This window comes from Elephas maximus, chromosome 13 (assembly GCF_024166365.1).
Source record: "Elephas maximus indicus isolate mEleMax1 chromosome 13, mEleMax1 primary haplotype, whole genome shotgun sequence".
NCBI lineage: Eukaryota > Metazoa > Chordata > Mammalia > Proboscidea > Elephantidae > Elephas > Elephas maximus.
In genome coordinates, this window is record NC_064831.1 from 23,007,418 (window position 1) to 23,026,422 (window position 19,005).

General features: G+C 37.7%; 1 protein-coding gene across 2 annotated transcripts in view; it reads right to left on the reverse strand.

The window, feature by feature from the left end:
- Window positions 1–19,005, reverse strand: part of GRIA2 (glutamate ionotropic receptor AMPA type subunit 2) — a 225,583-nt gene that overhangs the window by 82,017 nt on the left and 124,561 nt on the right. For both annotated transcript variants that reach the window (XM_049906178.1, XM_049906179.1), the window contains exon 4: window positions 2,288–2,484. In XM_049906178.1, the coding sequence (XP_049762135.1) occupies window positions 2,288–2,484 (197 nt within the window). The remainder of the gene's footprint in view (window positions 1–2,287; window positions 2,485–19,005) is intronic.

Consider the following 19,005-nt stretch of genomic DNA (forward strand, 5'->3'; position numbering starts at 1 on the left):
ATCCCTTTTCTTAGCATGTACTGCATCCCCACTTTTTATCTAAAAAATTATATTCTTAAATTTTACTTCAAGTCCCTCCATTAGATTCTAATCTAAAATAATTCTCTCTTGAATTATCTCATAGCACCCTGCTTTTCCATTCATAATATATTTTATGATTGTAATTACGTATTAATTTCTGTAACCACATCAGTATTCACCTAGATGTGACCTTGTCTGTATTCTTTAACATTGTTTTCCTAGGATCTATTTCAGTGCTTCTCTGGCAAACGTTAGATGCTCAGAGAAAATTACTGAACAAATGAATGAATCCAAGCCAGCTCGGGTGTCACCGTCTGTGTGAACACACCACAGATCCTCCCTCCCCCATGCTCCAATAAACAATTTTGCATTATAACTGGCGATACTGTACTAGTATGTGTGTATATGCCTTTCTTCCCCCCAAACACTGAATTCATCCAGTATAAAAACCACCCTTTCTCACCTTGCTTTGCATCCTCCATTCCAGACACAGAGGACTCCATCAATAAATATCTGCTGAATGACACAATCATCCCTTGTCTGTACTAATTTAGTATAGTCAGGGTCTTATGAAAATAAAAATCAGATATATGTGCAAAATATTCCGCACATTTTGAATGGATGTTCATATTGACATTTATTTAATCACGATCATGTATTTGCTTCAAAATATTATTTACATATATTCCCAGTTTCTTTTGTAGTTTTTGTCTCCTTGATTTGGAAAAGGAGTTATTTTCATATAGGTTTTCATGAATACTTAAAATTTTTTAAACCAAAGACTAATGAGTATTATTAAAATTCAGTCTTAATGAGACTCTCCTATGAAATTTAAATGAGGTTCACATTTGAAAAAGAGACTCCAGGTTAAAATGAAGCCTGACTTCATCTCCTGAGGCTGGAATAAAAGCTGGTTCTACCAAAATGTTCGTCTCTCTGGCATACAACACCTAGGTCTTTCTCATAACAAGTTAGCTTTATTCAGTTTTTCAATATTTCATGAGTGATCCATTTTCTATGTCATAGGGCCTGTATATATATATATATCAATTAAGCCTTCATTAACATTTATGCTTGCAGAATGTTTTTGGTTGTACAAATTAATCAACTTCATTTTTCCCTCGAAGCTAGAAGGACCAAGGAATACATACCCAACCATGTGTTTTCCTCCCAATCCTGTACTGTGATTATTCCAAAGAACTAGCAGAGACCATAATATAGATAGGTAGATAGATAGCCGGACAGACGGATGGACAGGTGGGCGGGGGGCGGGGGCGCGGGGCGGGGGCGCGGGAGGCAGGGGCGCGGGGGGGGGGAGCCGGGGGGGCGGGTGGATGGACGGATGGACGGACGGACAGACAGATAGCCAGAGACAGACAGATAGATTGATAGATCCATCTAGATCTATATGTAAACTTGGAACAGAAACACTCAGTGAAGGAGACCGTACTCAGTAAATCATGACACTGTTTCATCATCATCCCTGGTTTGTCTCATTTTTATCTAAGAATTTACTGCATGGTTACCCTACCCTGAAAGATCTTAAACGAAGCTAGGTAGTATGGTGAGCACAGGTAAAAAAATCCTTATCTCTGGTATCATGTTACTCTTTCAAACAGGCCAAATAGATTCATCTGTTTTACCCTCAGCTTGTGAATAAAACGTAGATGTATCTTTCCTACATATTCTAAATTTATACATTAATGTTTTATAGTGACACAAATCCTATGTAAGAGAAGAAAAAAAATTACTTCTTAGCAAAATAAATACATGCTCTTTGTGGAAACAAAGATCCATTTAGACACTAATATAGCTTAATGCACCACACAGTACTCTTGTGTTTGAAATAACCACGTATTTCCACAGAATTAATGAATTACTCCTCTCCCTTATGATGCAGTCTCATTTTGACTTAATGCATGTCTGCTTCGTTATATGTAAAAATGTTCATAAGAATTAATTTTTAAATTTTCAATTAAAAATATCAAAGGTTAAGGCAGCACTCATCATGTAAAACGTAGAAGTCAGTAATTATGTATTGAATTTATTTAACAACTAGTATGAGGCGTCAGCTTTATTGAAGACCATCTTCTACGGCTAACTGAAGCCGGAGATGATTTAACTGATGATGATCTTTGCTGCATCCGACATAACCCATAGTGTAAAAGGTGCTGATGAAGCACCATGACACAAATACTCATTGCAAACGCTGACGCTGCACACGTACTCTACATATGGTGCCATTAGACAACAGGGGATGGCAAACCTGGTCTACAATGTCGTTCACTTTATCCCGTTCACAGTCCAGGATTACACGCCGTTCTTTTTTTAATTCCAGATCTTGAAACAGTGATCGGTAGGTCTCATCTTTCTTGTCATTGTTAATGTTTCCCACATTGATAGCAGTCACTTGCCATTTCTTCTCAGCAGCGGAATCCAGCACAGCTTGCAGTGTCGATAAGCCTGTGGAGGCAAAGAAAAACAATGACTGATAAGGATACTTGAGCCGCTCTGCATCGTGTTGTGAAACTCTCAGTGAATATTTTTTCAGGCTGATATCTGTGTGGAACTAAGGGACTGTTGACTGCTAAAGCATAACGACAGCTATGCTCTTGATCAGCATCTACTCACTCCCGCTTCACATCAGAAACTCCATTACTGAAATACCGTTGTTCTGACCAAAGGAGGCATTGTTTGTGGGAAAAGTAGTATCCCCCTTCTTAAACTCTCATAGTTGTGTCTTTTTGGATGTTACTGACGTTTTAGTGTCCTTAATATGGTTTAAGAGAAATCAAAATTCATTATCATAAAAATTTCTTTCTCTTATGGGATAAAAAAAATACTTAATGTATATGATATTCTATTATCATCTGATAATAACTGCTGGAGAGTTTGGGCGCGTTTTTAGTGAGATGAATTTCTGCGAGTCTGTGTGAGTATAAAATGGAGACCTGGTGACTCAGTGATTAAGAATTATAGTTTCTAACGAAAGGTTGGCAGTTGGAATCCACCAGCCTCTTCTCGGAAATCCTATGGGGCAGTTCTACTCTGTCCTATAGGATCGCTATGAGTTAGAATCCACTGGACAGCCATGTGTTTTTTTTGTTTTGTTTTTGTTTTTATGTGAGAATAAGACCCAAAAATCTCTTTGATGCCACTATACTTCCTCCTATTGTTTTCCATTCAGCACTTTTCTTTTCTAGTCTTCTGTTATATTATTTTTTATTATCAGAACTGAACCTCTAGAGATTAAAACATTAAAAAAAAAAAAGGTTCACCTGTTAGCTAGATGGTGACAGCTCCTCTACAACAGATTTGCTACATTTATTTCAGCTGCCAAATATAAGATCACTTCACTATGTATTATTACTAATGATTTTATTTATTACTTATTTTAATTTTTGTTACAGAATCACATGACTTAGAAAATGTGTACTCTTATTTTCAGTTGTTCATATATGACCTCATATCTAGGACTGAGAGGGAAAACAACTAGCAGCTCTAATTCCTGAAAGTTAAAACTAGAAAAGTGCGTACACTTCTCTTCCACATCCTTTCAAGTGTATCAGTCAACCCCAGTCATCATTTCTGTTAATAGTTTAACAAACAACACAAAATCCAGGCTCTAAAATATTTCAGGAGTCATCGCATCATTCTCCTTATTTCAGAAAGTCCTGCATCTTTCTCAAAATGTGCATCTTTCTATAAAATGTGGAATCTACCTAACATGATAACATCTCTGTACAACCTAATATAACATCTCTGTAGAACCTACATCCATGTGCTAAATTTTGTTTAAATTCATTCACCATGGCAAAACATACTTTCTAAATTTGCTCTAAACCACTTCAACCTGGAAAACATCATTAAAGTTTTTATTGATTCAAATATTGGCTGAAGACTGTACCAGATGAGCCTAGAACATCTTGTGATACCAGATAGGAAGGAGGCCATACAAAACAATCAGCATTGTGTCAAAGCACTCAGCAGCCAATTGGAAGCAAATCTCTTTAATTAAAGATGGGGCAATTTGAATATCAATAATAATAATAACTGCAAATGACCCAGGTACATAAAATATTTTAAATCCCTGAATTCATAATGATATTTTTTAAAATATGTGGTTGCCTTTGAAGGATGCTATGGAGCCAACTCATTATTTTGAAAACTGGCAAATAAGGGATGAAAAACAAGCATTTTCCTGCCTTTCCTAGATGAACCATATTGAGAGTAATAATGAGAATAATGAGTTAAGAGAAGCTTATTTTTGGAAATAGCCCAGCTAATAAATAATGAAGGAATATAAAAATATATATTTAAGTCTATATTCCTTCATTATTTATTAGCTGGGCTATTTCCAAAAATAAGCTTCTCTTAACTCATTATTACTCTCAATATGGTTCGACAGCACTGGATTTTTTTTTTTTTTTACTTAAAATTATAACCATCTCGTAACACCAAGTCAATTATTGAATCAAGGCAACAATCATCAATTGCTGCTAACAACAGTAGAAAGACAAGCAAATATTATGTACCTGTAAGTGCAAGAACTTAATACCTTCTATGTTTTTTTTTATGATGTATTCAGAAACCCTGGTGGCGTAATGGTTAAGTGCTATAGCTGCTAACCAAAAGGTCGGCAGTTCAAATCCACCGGGTGCTCCTTGGAAACCCTATGGGGCAGTTCTACTCTGTCCTATAAGGGTCACTATGAGTCAGAATTGACTTGACAGCAGTGGATATGGTATTGGATTTTATGAAGGATTCATATTTAAAAAAAAAAAGTGAATCTCATCAAACTTCTAGATCTAATTACTAACTTATAGGGAATAAATGGGGCCCAGAAATATGTTAAACACCACAGTGATGCAATCATAAAAATCCAGACTGTGGTAAATTCTACGTTATAAAAGCCTTAAGAGATATATCAACCAATTGCAACATATGAATCTCATTTGTATTCTAATTCAAACAAACTGTGAAAAAAAGTGATGTTATTAAAGACTCATTGTTAATTTGCCTAAGTATGATAATTATATTGTGGTTATGTTTAAAACGAGAACATTATTTTTCCCAAATACATACTGGAATATTTTCAGATGAAACGATACGATGGCCGGTATTGGTTTTAAAATAATTGACAGGTGGAGGGAAAATATAGATAAAATAAGATTGCCTGTATGTTTATCATTAATAAAGCTGGGTTAAGGGCTCTTAGGGGTCTTCATATAATTCTTTTTATTTCATTATTTGGAATATTTCATAAAGAACATTTAAAAATAACTTATTTGCTTTTATTTCAAAATGGAAAATTGAACTATAATCTGAACTTAGAGAATTAAAAAAAAAAATCAGTTTTCTCCATCTAGTCTTGTAACAAAAAATAAACAAATAACCCTGAATTGCTCAGGGGATGATTTAAACAGCAGTCACATACCACGAGGAAAACATTCAATGATAAAACTTCTTTAAAACGTGTCACGGATGGCCTATAATTTTTGTTCACATTCAATATATTAAATCTTTCTGTGATACAATTCAAATTCCTTTCCTGTTTTTCATCATTAGTGGAGGCAGAGCACTCACAGCTGGTAATCATGATCAATTCAAGAGCTGTCAGTGTGCTTGAAAACAACTATTAAGTCTATCAGGTTTCTTCTCCAAGCAGGAAAAAGAACTAAATTTCCTAACCTCTTTCACTCTCTTGCTCCAACTTTCTCACATTCCAATCATTGCACAATTTTCTCTTGACAACTCCCTAAAAACATTATATCCATGGGTGATACTCCCTATGCTGGTGATGCACTGGTTAAAGCACTTAACTGCTAACCAAAAGGTCGGTGGTTCATACCCACCAGCAGATCCACGGGAGAAAGGTGTGGCAGTCTTGCTTCCATAAAGATTTATAGCCTCGGAAACCCTGTGGTGCAGTTCTACTTTGTCCTATAAGGTCACTATGAGTTGGAATCCACTCGACAGCAGTGGGTTTGTTTTGGTTTATATCAAAGGTTAAAGTGATGAAGCTCTTGATACTATGTTCCATCTTTCAACATATGTTGCAAGGAATTTTAAATATAAATGGTCATTTGTAAACAAATTTTATCCATAAATAATTCTAAATTTAAGATTTATTGGCAGTTCACCTTGCCAAAGAAAATGAAAATAATGTACAAAATCAACAAGAATGCATTTAAAGAATGACAGGCTTTCCAGCTCATTCAGTCTGCGTGTCAACAGTAACACACAGTCAGTGTGTATTCTCTGTTCCCAAAACTCTCAGGATTAATAATTACATCCCTTTATTAAGAAGGTAAACTGCTCAAATTGTGCTATCAGACTTGATGAATTTGGTTTAGCCAGCCAGAAGTAATTCACAAACCATGGCTTGATTTACTTCCAATGTGAAGACACTGTTAACCCCATGCTTAAACCAAAAAAAAAAGAAAGAAAGAAAACAGTTGCCATTGAGTTAATTCCAAATCATAGTGATCCTATAGTACAGAGTAGAACTGCCCTACAGGGTTCCCAAGGCTGTAATCTTCACCGAAGCTGGCTGCCACATCCTTCCCCACAGAGAGGCTGGTAGGTTCGAGCTTACAACCTTTCCATTAGCAGCTGAGTACTTAACCTTTCACCGTCAGGGCTCCATTAACCCAAATTATTTGATTTGATGTTTTGGTAATAGTAACTGACCCTCTCAGACACTCTCTCAACTTGACCTTCTCACTCCACACTAAAAGAGCTTTGAATTAAGTCTAATTGCTTTAAAATCAGCTCTCATTGTTGTTAGTTGTCCTCAACTTGACTCTGACTCATGCTAACCCCATGCGTTACAGAATGGAACTCTTCCATATGGTTTTCTTGGCTGTGGTCTTAACAAAACCAGATTACCAGGTCTATCTTCTGTGTTACCACTGGTTGGGTTTGAACTTTTAGGTTAGCACTCAAGAGCAAACAGTTTGTGCCACCAACCAAGAGATCACTTAAAAATCACTGGAAATTTATATTACAACTATTGAGGTAAAACTCAATTCATCAAACATCATGCAAACTCAGGTCCCTGGTCTCATAGTAAACCATTTGCCGCCAAGTTAACTCACTCATGGCAACACCATGTGTGTCAGAGTATAACTGTGATTAATAGGGGTTTCAATTACTGATTTTTAAGAAGTAGATCACCAGACCTTTCTTCTGAGGTGCCTCTAATGGATTCAAATGTCCAACCATTTGGTCAGCAGCTGAGGGCATTAGCTATTTGCACCACCCAGGTACTCTTGCTACCTATCTTAGGTATCTAGGGCCTCTATGACAGAAATACCACAAGTGTATGGCTTTAACAAACAGAAATTTATTTGTTCACAATCTAGAAAGCTAGAAGTCTAAATCCAGGGTGCCAGCTCTAGCGAAGGTTTTCTCTGTTGGCTGTAGGGTCCTTGTCTCCTTTCAACATCTGTGGGCCTAGCATTCCTTCAAAATCCCCATGTGTCTTGTCATCAGTCTTCCCCTGGGTCTAGGAGCTTCTCAGCACAAGGACTATGGTCCAAAGGATGTCCTCTGCATCTGGCTCTTCTTTTTTGGTGATTATTAAGTCTCTCTCCTCTCTGCTGGCTTGTCTGTTTTATATCTTAAAAGAGATCGATTCAAGATATAACTTAATCCTATAGATTGTGTCCTGCCCCATTAACACAACTGCCTCTAACCTTGCCTTATTAATATCAGAGACGTTAGGGTTTAAAACTTACAGGATAATTACATCAGATCACAAAATAAGGAAAATCACACAATACTGCGAATCATAGCCTAGACAAGTTGACACACATTTTGGGGAGGGTGGGGAGCACACCTGAATCCAAAATATTCCACCATTTGCCCCTCAAAATTCATGTCCTTGCCACATGTAAAACACATTTGCCCTATCATATCATCTCAAAAGTCTTAAATCAACTCCAAGTGAAATTTCCAACCTGGGGTAAAATTCTTCTTCACCTGTAAAATCTAGACTAAAAGTTATCTGCTTCCAAAGTACAATGGTGGAACCGGCATAGGGTAGACATTTCTACTACACATGAGAGAAACTGAAGGAAAAGAAAGGATAAAGGTACCAACCAAGTCCAAAACCAAGCAGAACACATCACTTTAGCTCTCAGCCTTGGGAATAATCCTCTGTTCTCTGAGATGATTTAGGCAATGGCCCTGTCTTCCAGATTCTGGGTACTGGCCACACTCTCTGGATTCTAAGTGGAGGCACCTCAGCCCTGGGCTTCTTCTCTGCCTTCCAGGTCCACTAGGATGGAACATTCTCCTAGTCCATTTGAGTGTTAACCCTACCCCCTAGGCCCCAGCAGGCCCCTTTCTTCTGCCCCTTGGGCCTGGCAACCCAGCCCCCTCATCTTTGGGCAGTGGATCTGGCTCAATCTCACTGGCACGCATGAACAGCAGTCCCACACTCCAGGACTGAGTTGGTGAAGATATGACTACTTGAAACCTAGGAGGCCATGGACTCTCCCTTTGACACCCAGCAGGCTGGGATCCAGTCTTTGAGACGCCAGAGGTAATGGTCCTACCCTTTGAAACTTAGGTGGCTCTGCTCTCTGTGCTCCTTGTCTCTTCAGCTTCTGTTTCCTGGTTCCTTGGTGTCTCAGTCATCTAGTTCTGCTATAACAGAAATACCACAAGTGGATAGCTTCAAAAAAGAGAAATCTATTTTCTCACTGTCCAGCAGGTTACAAGTCCAAATTCAGGGCATCAGCTCCAGAGGAAGGCCATCCATCCCTCTCTGTCAGTTCTAGAGGAAGGTCCCCATCATCAACCTTCCCTTGGTCTGGGAGCATCCCAAGGCAGGAATCTCAGGTTCCCAAAGGACACACTCTGCTTTCTTGGTGGTATGAGGTCCGCAACTCTCTACTTGCTTCCCTTCCCTTTTATCTTTTGTAAGGTAAAAGGTGGTGCAGGCTACACCCCAGGGAAACTCCATTTACAGTGGATCAGGGATGTGACCTTAGTAACGGTGTTACAATCCCACTCTAATCCTCTTTAACATAAAATTACAATCACAAAATGGAGGACAACCACATTATACTGGGAATGAAGGCACAGCCAAGTTGATACACACATTTTTGGGGAGACATAATTCAATCTATGACACTAGGTCCCTCAGCCCCTCAAGCCTCTTGGGCCTCTTCACTGCTCAGGCAAGTGTTACAAAGCTCTTTAGCTCTTCCAATAGATGCCCTGATGCACCCCACTTAGCCAGTAAGCTTTGGCTCTAAGAAACTCAGCTCTCTCACTCTGTGGGTTGGCTCCCACATTATCTCATGATGGTCTCCTGGGCTGCCACCATTCTCTGCTGCTGCTTCTTCTTGTCATCTCTGCCGTCTCCAGCATTACAAGTCTCCTCACTTCCTTTTGAGACTCACCAGAATTGTTTTTGATGTCTATAATTCCATTAAGTATCTTCAAGGCAAGCTAGGGTTTTACTATTAGGTACTTTAAAACTCTTCTAGCCTCTACCCATTACTCAATTCCAAAACTGCTTCCACGTTGTAGATATCTGCTGGAGCAGCACCCCACTCTCGGTACCAAATTCTCTCTTAGTTATCTACTCGTTGCCATCAAGTTGATTCCAACTCATAGCAACCCTATAGGACAGAGTAGAACTACCCCATAGAGTTTACAAGGAGTGCCTGGTGGATTTGAGCTGCTGACCTTTTGGTTAGCAGCTGTAGCAATTAGCCACTACGCCACTAGGGTTTCCATCTTAGTTATCTAGTACTGCTGTAACAGAAATACTGAAAGTAGATGGCTTTAACAAATAGAAGTTAATTCGCTCACAGTTTAAGAGACTAGAAGTCCAAATTCAGGGTGCCATGAGGGTCCTTGTCTCCTTTCCACACCTGTGGCCCCATCACTCCTTGGAAATCTCCATGGGTCTTACCATCAATCTTCTCCTGGGTCTAGGAGCTTCTCAGTGCAGGGACTCCGAGTCCAAAGGACATGGAGCACTCCTGGTTCTTCTTTCTTGGTAGTAATGATGTCCCTCTCTTCTCTGCTGGCTTCTCTCTTTTATATCTCAAAATGAGATTGACTCAAGATACAACCTAATCCTGTAGATTGTGTCCTGCCTCATTAACATAACTGCCTCTAATCCTGCCTCATTAACATCATAGAGGTTAGGATTTATAACACATAGGACAATTACATCAGGTCATAAAATGAAGGACAACCACACAATACTGGGAATCATGGCCTAGCCAATTTGACATACATTCTTGGGAGACACAACTCAAATCATAACAGTACCATATCCTAATTAGGGGAAAAATTATTACTTGAGATATACCTCTTCTCTTCTACACAAACCGGGACAAAATAATGCTTGTAAATACATTCATCACTTAATTCAGAATATAAACTTGTGTAGACAATCATAGTTGTATATAAATATACATTTATACATAGTGATCATTCAGCTCTAATATCCATACTATTATATCAGGGTACTTTAAATTATTATATCAAAGACTGATTTCTTATTATTAAATTGCTTGGAGAGAAGAAAATCATTGTGATACGCAGTTGATGATCTAAATATAGAAAAAATCTGGAATTCCCTTCTAATAATTACATACAAAACATAATAATATGTTATAAAAACCTCAGACATATTGTAGTGTAAAATTTTCTAAATTCTACTGAATTGTCAATCTTTTGACTTAAATATAGAATGCCCTATAAAGTATTGTTGGATTATATCACTTCTGAATATGTCTAATTTTCAATGATGGGCTATAGGGCTGCTCTGAGTTGGAACTGACTCAATGGCAACAGGTTTTATAGCTCTATATTTTTAACCTGACAGCTCCCCTAAATGTCTTTCAAGGTATTACTAGCAGTAGGTCATATTCTCATTTTGAGCTAGTGTTAGTAATACTGTAGGAGAGTTACAGAAGAGCCATCATCCTAAAAGCAGGTGAAATCTAAACGGTCTTACTTTGTACTGTAAAGGGTGAAATTAAGAATGATTACTGCCAATAGGAATATTTCATTCAGACCATGTCTTTTTTCTTAAAAATATTTTCTTTGCTTCATTTAAAATTCACTGCACTTTTTCATTCTTTCAGGCATAGAAGTTAATATTTATGATCACTAAATCATGGCAGCATGCCTTGGCTGGATTAGATTAACATACATTTCCCTCATGGGCTTTCTCGGGGCATCTGAGAAGAAATTTATAATTTGGAAGTATTTTTGTTCTATGCATAGAACAAGGATCAACGTGCCTTCCCTCCTGAGGACATATAACACTGCTAAAATTTAAAACCAGGACGCAAAGCCGCAAAGCATTAGTTCCGGTTTTACCTGCTGTCTATAGAAATGTATTACTTTACCTGACTGATGTTGAACCAATAAGTAAAAACCATGCTCTTATTAAGTCCTGATTCAGATTTGCTGCATATATGTTTAAAGATAAAACTATAATGTTTAATGCATTAACATAGGTAAGCTATGCTATCGTTAGAAAATGTATTAAAGATCTGTCTACCTACTCTCTACAGAGTAATAATACGCGGCTTTTAGGAAGGGTACAAGATAATCAAGCAGTGCCAGGCTGCTGCCACATGCCCCCGGAAAGAGAAGACACCAGCAGTTCTAGAAGGTCACGTGCACCAGGTGAGAACAGCTTCAACGTTCTTCCCACCAGTGAATTTAAATTAGTCAAAGACGTTTCTGTACAAAGACCGGGAGGTACCCATATCCTCCCTTGGTTACAGCTCCCTTGTTATTCAGGCTTTGGGTGGATAGTTGGGATGAAGGAATAGTTTAATTGAAGCTACAGTTAAAGGCAGTCCAATGAAAACACACAGCTCATAATCAGGGCGGGATGTTGGGGGGCCATCTTTACACTTAGGCCTATGCTGTTCAAAAAAGCCTCATTGAATATACTTAGAAATTAAAATTTAACAATATGTCTGCCTGACCTAGACTCTCAGAAAAAGCAAAAAATTTAGAAACTGAATAAAGCCGTATAATCATAGAAGTGGAGAAAATGTCACATCAAAACAGACCAACTGGTTTGGAATTAAGGCATGTAGAGATGAAAGTTGAGAGATGAAATCATGGCATCTGTGTCAAAGGCATGAACAATACAGATACTGGGAACATAGGTGCATTCCCCACATAATATAAAACCAACAGTGAGTAAGTACCACCTGGATGTGTAACAGAAATTGGTTAAAGACCAAAAAAAAAAACCCAGGTCACATGATGAATTCATGAATAAGTTTTTTTTAAAGGAATATGATGACAAAGTCATAAAAATTAAGTGATATATAGGAAAGAAATCATAAGGCAAAAATTCTATTTCTATGTGCCAAATAAAACATTTAAAAAGCCAAGTCTATAGACAGTATTTTGAGATTCTTACATATTTATATCTGAATATAGTTTCAGAGTAATACCAGTACAATACCCTTCATATTAAAACATCAGTGCTACTTTAAAACGGAAAAAAAAAAAAAAAAAAACAGCACTACTTGATAACATCTTGAAAATGTATCCCTAAGGTCATTTTTGGCTTTAATGTGTAATTACTTAATATTATCACTTTAATGGTCATCTCTCAGAAAATGCGCTTGAAAGCAAATCAGTTTGTATAATTCAATGATTGGAGATTATCTCATCCCTGTAATTTCATTTAATATGTTTAAAGTATTAATAAAACCATTTCAAAATTTCCCAGATTCCGTTCACAAGTACATGAATTTATCCACATTCATCTGATAATTCTCCAGAGCCTGTCTCTCTTTAAACACTAGAGTTTCTCTTTTTCTGTTTGTCAGCTGTTGTCTATTTTAATTTTCTCAAAAGTTCAGTTTTAATTAAAGGGTGTGGGTGAGTGAGGGTAAGGATGAGGGTGAAACAATTTCCTAAACTAAAAATGCCGCCTTCAACCTTGTCAAACAGTGAAAACCAAAAGGATACATGCAAGAATTTATCTTCTGGTCCTTTAAATTACCAAGTCTTAACTTCTAATACCATCTCAAGCTCAAAATACATAGATGTTTGACTCATTCATTAAGACCTACGTATGAAACATCAACTTTGTTGCAGCATTATCTTAAGGACCAAGTGTAGAGTAGTGAACAAAACATGCCTGGACATTGTCTTCCTGGAGCTTATAAAAAAAAAAAAAATTTTTTTTTTTTTTTTTAGCCAGGCCTTAAATAAAAAACATAGCCATTAGCCCATGTGACTAAAATAGTCCCCAGAACATAGCAGGAGTGTCATAAGCTGTTCTAGAAATAAAGAATGAACACAACTATTAATTATAAACTGTGATAAGAATGTCAAATAAATTCATGAAGGAGAAAATGAGAGTGCTTTGGGAGAAAATACGTAAAAGGCATCCCTGAGGAAATGGAATATGAACTGAGACATGAAGGAGGAGTGAGAATTAGAAAGATGCCTGCAGAGATTTAGGGGGGAGGCGTTTGCAGCATCTGAGAAAGTGAAAGAAAATCAGGTAGGTTTAGCTTAGTGAGTGAACAGGACAGGGGCATAAGGTGGAGAGTTGGGCAGGAACCAGATACTATAACACCTTAAAGCCATGTTAAGTTTTTTTCTTTTTCTTCAATTTTACCCTCATTATAATGAGAAGCCATTGACTTAACCATGGGAGTTATGTGGTCAGAATAGCATTTTAAAAATGATAATCTTGCCTATATTTTGAAAAACAGATCAAAGAGAGACAAGCATGGGGGTGGGGAAACAAGGTACTAAATGCACAGAGGTGGCTTGGACTGCTATAATATGATAAAAACAGGGGACATCGATAGGAAATTATTCAGCTGGTAGAAATCACGTCAGCATGGTGCAAGGGTGAAGGAGGTGTTAAGAATGCTCTGAGGTTTCTAGCTGGTTTTATTAACATGACAGAGTCCTAAGTGAGTTAACAGAGAGCAAAGAAAAAAAAAAGTAGAATTTAGTAAGATTAGTTTTATAAGCACTTTTATCACATTAGTAAGAGGTGTGTTTCAGAATCACCAAGCACATTGGAATCCATATTTACTCTAAGTGGTTCAACGTTTTAGTGTTCCATTCCCCACAGGAACAGCAATGCTCTCCCTTCTCAAAGCAGGAAGAAAAAGTTGTTGACGTCACTTTTTCATTTTTTTAATCTTGCAGAGTGCTGACTCACTTTTCCACTGAATGGTCTCATTACCACGACTAGGATGATGGGACAGAGAATCAGACACCTAGCCTGAGCACTCCTCACTCAGAATCACTGCAGCAAATGGTGACAAATCAACGGAGAATTGACTGACTGCCGGCTCTTTTCTTGAATGCCCTTGCAGGTTAACAAGGTGCCTATCTTGGTCAAAACAGGCTTCTGACTTTCATTTGAACCTTTAATTATTCCAAGAAGCAAACTGCTGAGGAGCTGACTTTGATACTTATGTACTGTTACAATAAAGCTCCTTAACCCTTTTGGGCTGGTCTATGGATCTCATAGGGATACTTTCTTTAAAAAAAATACATACATGAACATACACACAAAATGCTTCATATAATTTTAGAGAGGTATACACACTCACTAAAGCCAAATCATAGATCCAGGAATGCTTAAGAAAATCTGGGATTCTACAATATGTAAATCAGGCAAATCTGCCAATGCTAAACTTCACAACATGAGGTATGGGAATCATGAAGTGAGGTAAAACCCACCCCACTCGTCCCCAATAAACTTACTATAATGAGCTAAATCTTTATCCAACTTGGATGATAATTAGAATTGTCCCATGATAAACAATCATGTTGAGGTGGGGACAAGATGGCAGAATAGACAGACGCTTCTGGTGAGCCCTCTTTACAATAAACACGCAAAAAAACAAGTGAAAAGAGTATATATATGACAAGCTGGGAGCCCTGAGCTTCAAAGGCAAGCTTAGAAAATGAACTGAAGGGCAGGGGGAGGAAGAGATGGTTCAGAAGCGAAGGGGAGTTACTGGACCTGAATTCCAGGGAGCCCTCAGGCACCATTCCTGGAGTGGCGGCATCAGCGGGAAGGTACTAGCGTTCAGTTGCAGTTTCCTCAGGGAGAAGCACCCAGCCACCCAGCCTAATCACGCCTCTGAAACCTGAGAATAACGGGGCTCTTCGCAAAAGCTAAGTACTTGTGTATATTTTACTGTGCCCCACCACCCCCAAGCTGGCTTCAGCGGCTGAATTCCCTGGGCCTGAGATAGGCCCTGTTGAGCAACTAGAGCCATCCTCCTAGCCTTGGGGAAGGAAAAAATTTGCAACTGGGGGAAAGGATAATTTGCTAGCTCCACTAACCAGGGGAGCTCAGGACAGAAGCAGCTCCTGTCCAATCATAAACCATCCGTGGACTTTCAGCACCTTTCCCTTCTGCGTGGACCCATGTGGGCCTATTTTGGTAGCATAGGCCCTTGTTGGCAGACTCCAACCACTTCAGCTGTGCAGTGGAGAGGTGGGTATTTGATGTTTGACATTGCTTTGCCTATTAAAGTGAGAGAGATAGATCCAAAATAATAGTACAAGACTTCAACACACCACTTTCAGTGAAGAGCAGGACATCCAGAAAGAAGCTCAATAAAGACACGGAAGATCTAAATGCCACAATCAACAAACTTGACCTCATAGACATATACAGAACACTCCAAACAAGAGCAACCAAGTATACTTTCTTTTCTACTGCACATGGAACATTCTCTAGAATAGATGATGTATTAGGTCATAAAGCAAGCCTTAGCAGAATCCAAAACATTGAAATATTACAAAGCATCTTCTCTGACCATAAGGCCAAAAAGTGGAAATCAATAACAGGAAAACAGGGAAAAGAAATCAAATACTTGGAAACTGAACAATACCCTGCTCAAAAAAGACTGGATTATAGAAAACATTAAAGATGGAATAAAGAAATTGATAGAATCCAATGAGCATGAAAACACTTCCTATCAGAACCTTTGGGACACAGCAAAAGCGGTGCTCAGAAGCCAATTTATATCAATAAATGCACACATACAAAAAGAAGAAAGGGTCAAAATCAAAGAACTATCCCTACAACTTGAACAAATACAAAGAGAGCAACAAAAGAAACCCTCAGACACCAGAAGAAAACAAATAATAAAAATGAGAGCTGAACTAAATGAAATAGAAAACAGAAAAACAATTGAAAGAATTAACAAGACCAAAAGCTGTTTTTTTGAAAATATCAACAAAATTGATAAACCATTGGCCAAACTGACAAAAGAAAAACAGGAGAGGAAGCAAAAAACCCCAATAAGAAATGAGATGGGTGATATTACAACAGACCGAACTGAAATTAAAAGAATCATATGAAAAACTGTATTCTAACAAATTTGAAAACCTAGAAGAAATGGATGAATTCCTAGAAACACACTACTTACTTAAACTAACACAAACAGAAGTAGAACTACTAAATAGACCCATAACAAAAGAGATTGAAAAGGTAATCAAAAGACTCCCAGCAAAAAAAGCCCCGGCCCTGACGGCTTCACTGCAGACTTCTATCAAACTTTCAGAAAAGAGTTAACACCACTACTACTAAAGGTATTTCAGAGCATAGAAAAGGATGGAATACTACCAAACTCATTCGATGAAGCCACCATATCCCTGATACCAAAACCAGGTAAAGACACCACAAGAAAAGAAAATTATAGACTTACATCCCTCATGAACATAGATGCAAAAATCCTCAACAAAATTCTAGCCAATAGAATTCAACAACATGTCAAAAAAAGAATTCACCATGACCAAGTGGGATTCAGACAAGGTATGCAGGGATGGTTCAACATTAGAAAAACAATTAATGTAATCCACCACATAAATAAAACAAAAGACAAGAATCACATGATTTTATCAGTTGATGCAGAAAAGGCATTTGACAAAGTTCAACACACTTTCATGATAAAAACTCTCGGCAAAATAGGAATAGAAGGAAAATTCCTCAACATCATAAAGGGCATTTATACAAAGCCAACAGCCAACATCATTCTAAATGGAGAGAGCCTGAAAGCATTCCCATGAGATCGGGAACCAGACAAGGATGCCCTTTATCACCGCTCTTAGTCAACATTGCATTGGAGGTCCAAGCCAGAGCCATTAGGCTACGTAAAGAAATAAAGGACATCCAGATTGGCAAGGAAGATGTAAAAGTATCTCTATTTGCAGATGATGTGATCTTATACACAGAAAACCCTAAGGAATCCTCCAGAAAACTACTGAAACTAATGGAAGAGTTCAGCAGAGTATCAGAACACAAGACAAACATACAAAAATCAGTTGGATTCCTCTACACCAACAAAAAGAACATCAAAGAGGAAATCACCAAATCAGTGCCGTTTACAGTAGCCCCCAAGAAGATAAAATAAAAAAAAAAATGTTATAATAAGAAGATAAAATACTCAGGAATAAATCTTACCAGACATGTAAAGGCTTATACAAAGAAAATTACAGTACACTTCTGCAAGAAACCAAAAGAGACTTACATAAGTGGAAAACATACCTTGCTCATGGATAGGAAGATTTAACATTAAAAAATGTCTGTTCTACCAAAAGCGATTTAATGCAATTCTGATCCAAATCCCAACGACATTCTCTAAGGAGATGGAAAAACAAATCACCAAATTCATATGGAAGGGAAAGAGGCCCCAGATAAATAAGGCATTACTGAAAAAGAAGAAAAAAGTGGGAGGCCTTACTTTACCTGATTTTAGAACATATCATACTGCCACAGTAGTCAAAACAGCCTGGTACTGGTACAACAACAGATACATGGACCAATGGAACAGAATTGAGAATCCAGACATAAATCCATCCACATACGAGCAGTTGATATTTGACAAAGCCCCCAAACAGTTAAACGAGGGAAAGACAGTATTTTTAACAAATGGTGCTGGCATAACTGCATATCCATCTGCAAAAAAAATGAAACAAAACCCATACCTTACTCCATGCACAAAAATGAGCTCGAAATGGATCAAAGACCTAAATATAAAATCTAAAACGAGAAAGATCATGGAAGAAAAAATAGGGACAACGTTAGGAGCCCTAATACATGGCATAAACAGTATACGAAACATTATTAACAATGCAGAAGAAAAACTAGATAACTGGGAGCTTCTAAAAATCAAACACCTATGCTCATCCAAAGACTTCACCAAAAGAATAAAAAGACTACCTACAGACTGGAAAAAAGTTGTTAGCTATGACATTTCCGATCAGCTCCTGATCTCTAAAATCTACATGATACAGCAAAAACTCAACTACAAAAAGACAAATAACCCAATTAAAAAATGGGCAAAAGATATGAATAGATACTTCACTAAAGAAGACATTCAGGTCGCTAACAGATAGATAAGGAAAAGTTCATGATCATTAGCCATTAGAGAAATGCAGATCAAAACTACTATGAGATTCCATCTCACTCCAACAAGGCTGGCATTAATCCAGAAAACACAAAATAATAAATGTTGTTGAAGAGGCTGTGGAAAGATTGGAACACTTATACATTGCTGGTGGGAATGTAAAATGGTACAACCACTTTGGAAATCGATTTGGCGCTTCCTTAAAAAACTAGAAATAGAACTACCATAGGATCCAGCAATCCCACTCCTCTGAATATATCCTAGAGAAATAAGAGACTCTACACGAACAGATATACGCACACCCATGTTTATTGCAGCACTGTTTACAATACCAAAAAGATGAAGCAACCAAGGTGCCCATCAACGGATGAATGGATAAATAAATTATGGTATATTCACACAGTGGAATACTATGCAATGATAAAGAACAGTGAGAAATCTGTGAAACATTTCATAACATGGAGGAACCTGTAAGGCATTATGCTGAGTGAAATTAGTCAGTTGCAAAAGGACAAATATTGTATAAGACCACTATTATAAGAACTTGAGAAATAGTTTAAACAGACAAGAAAAC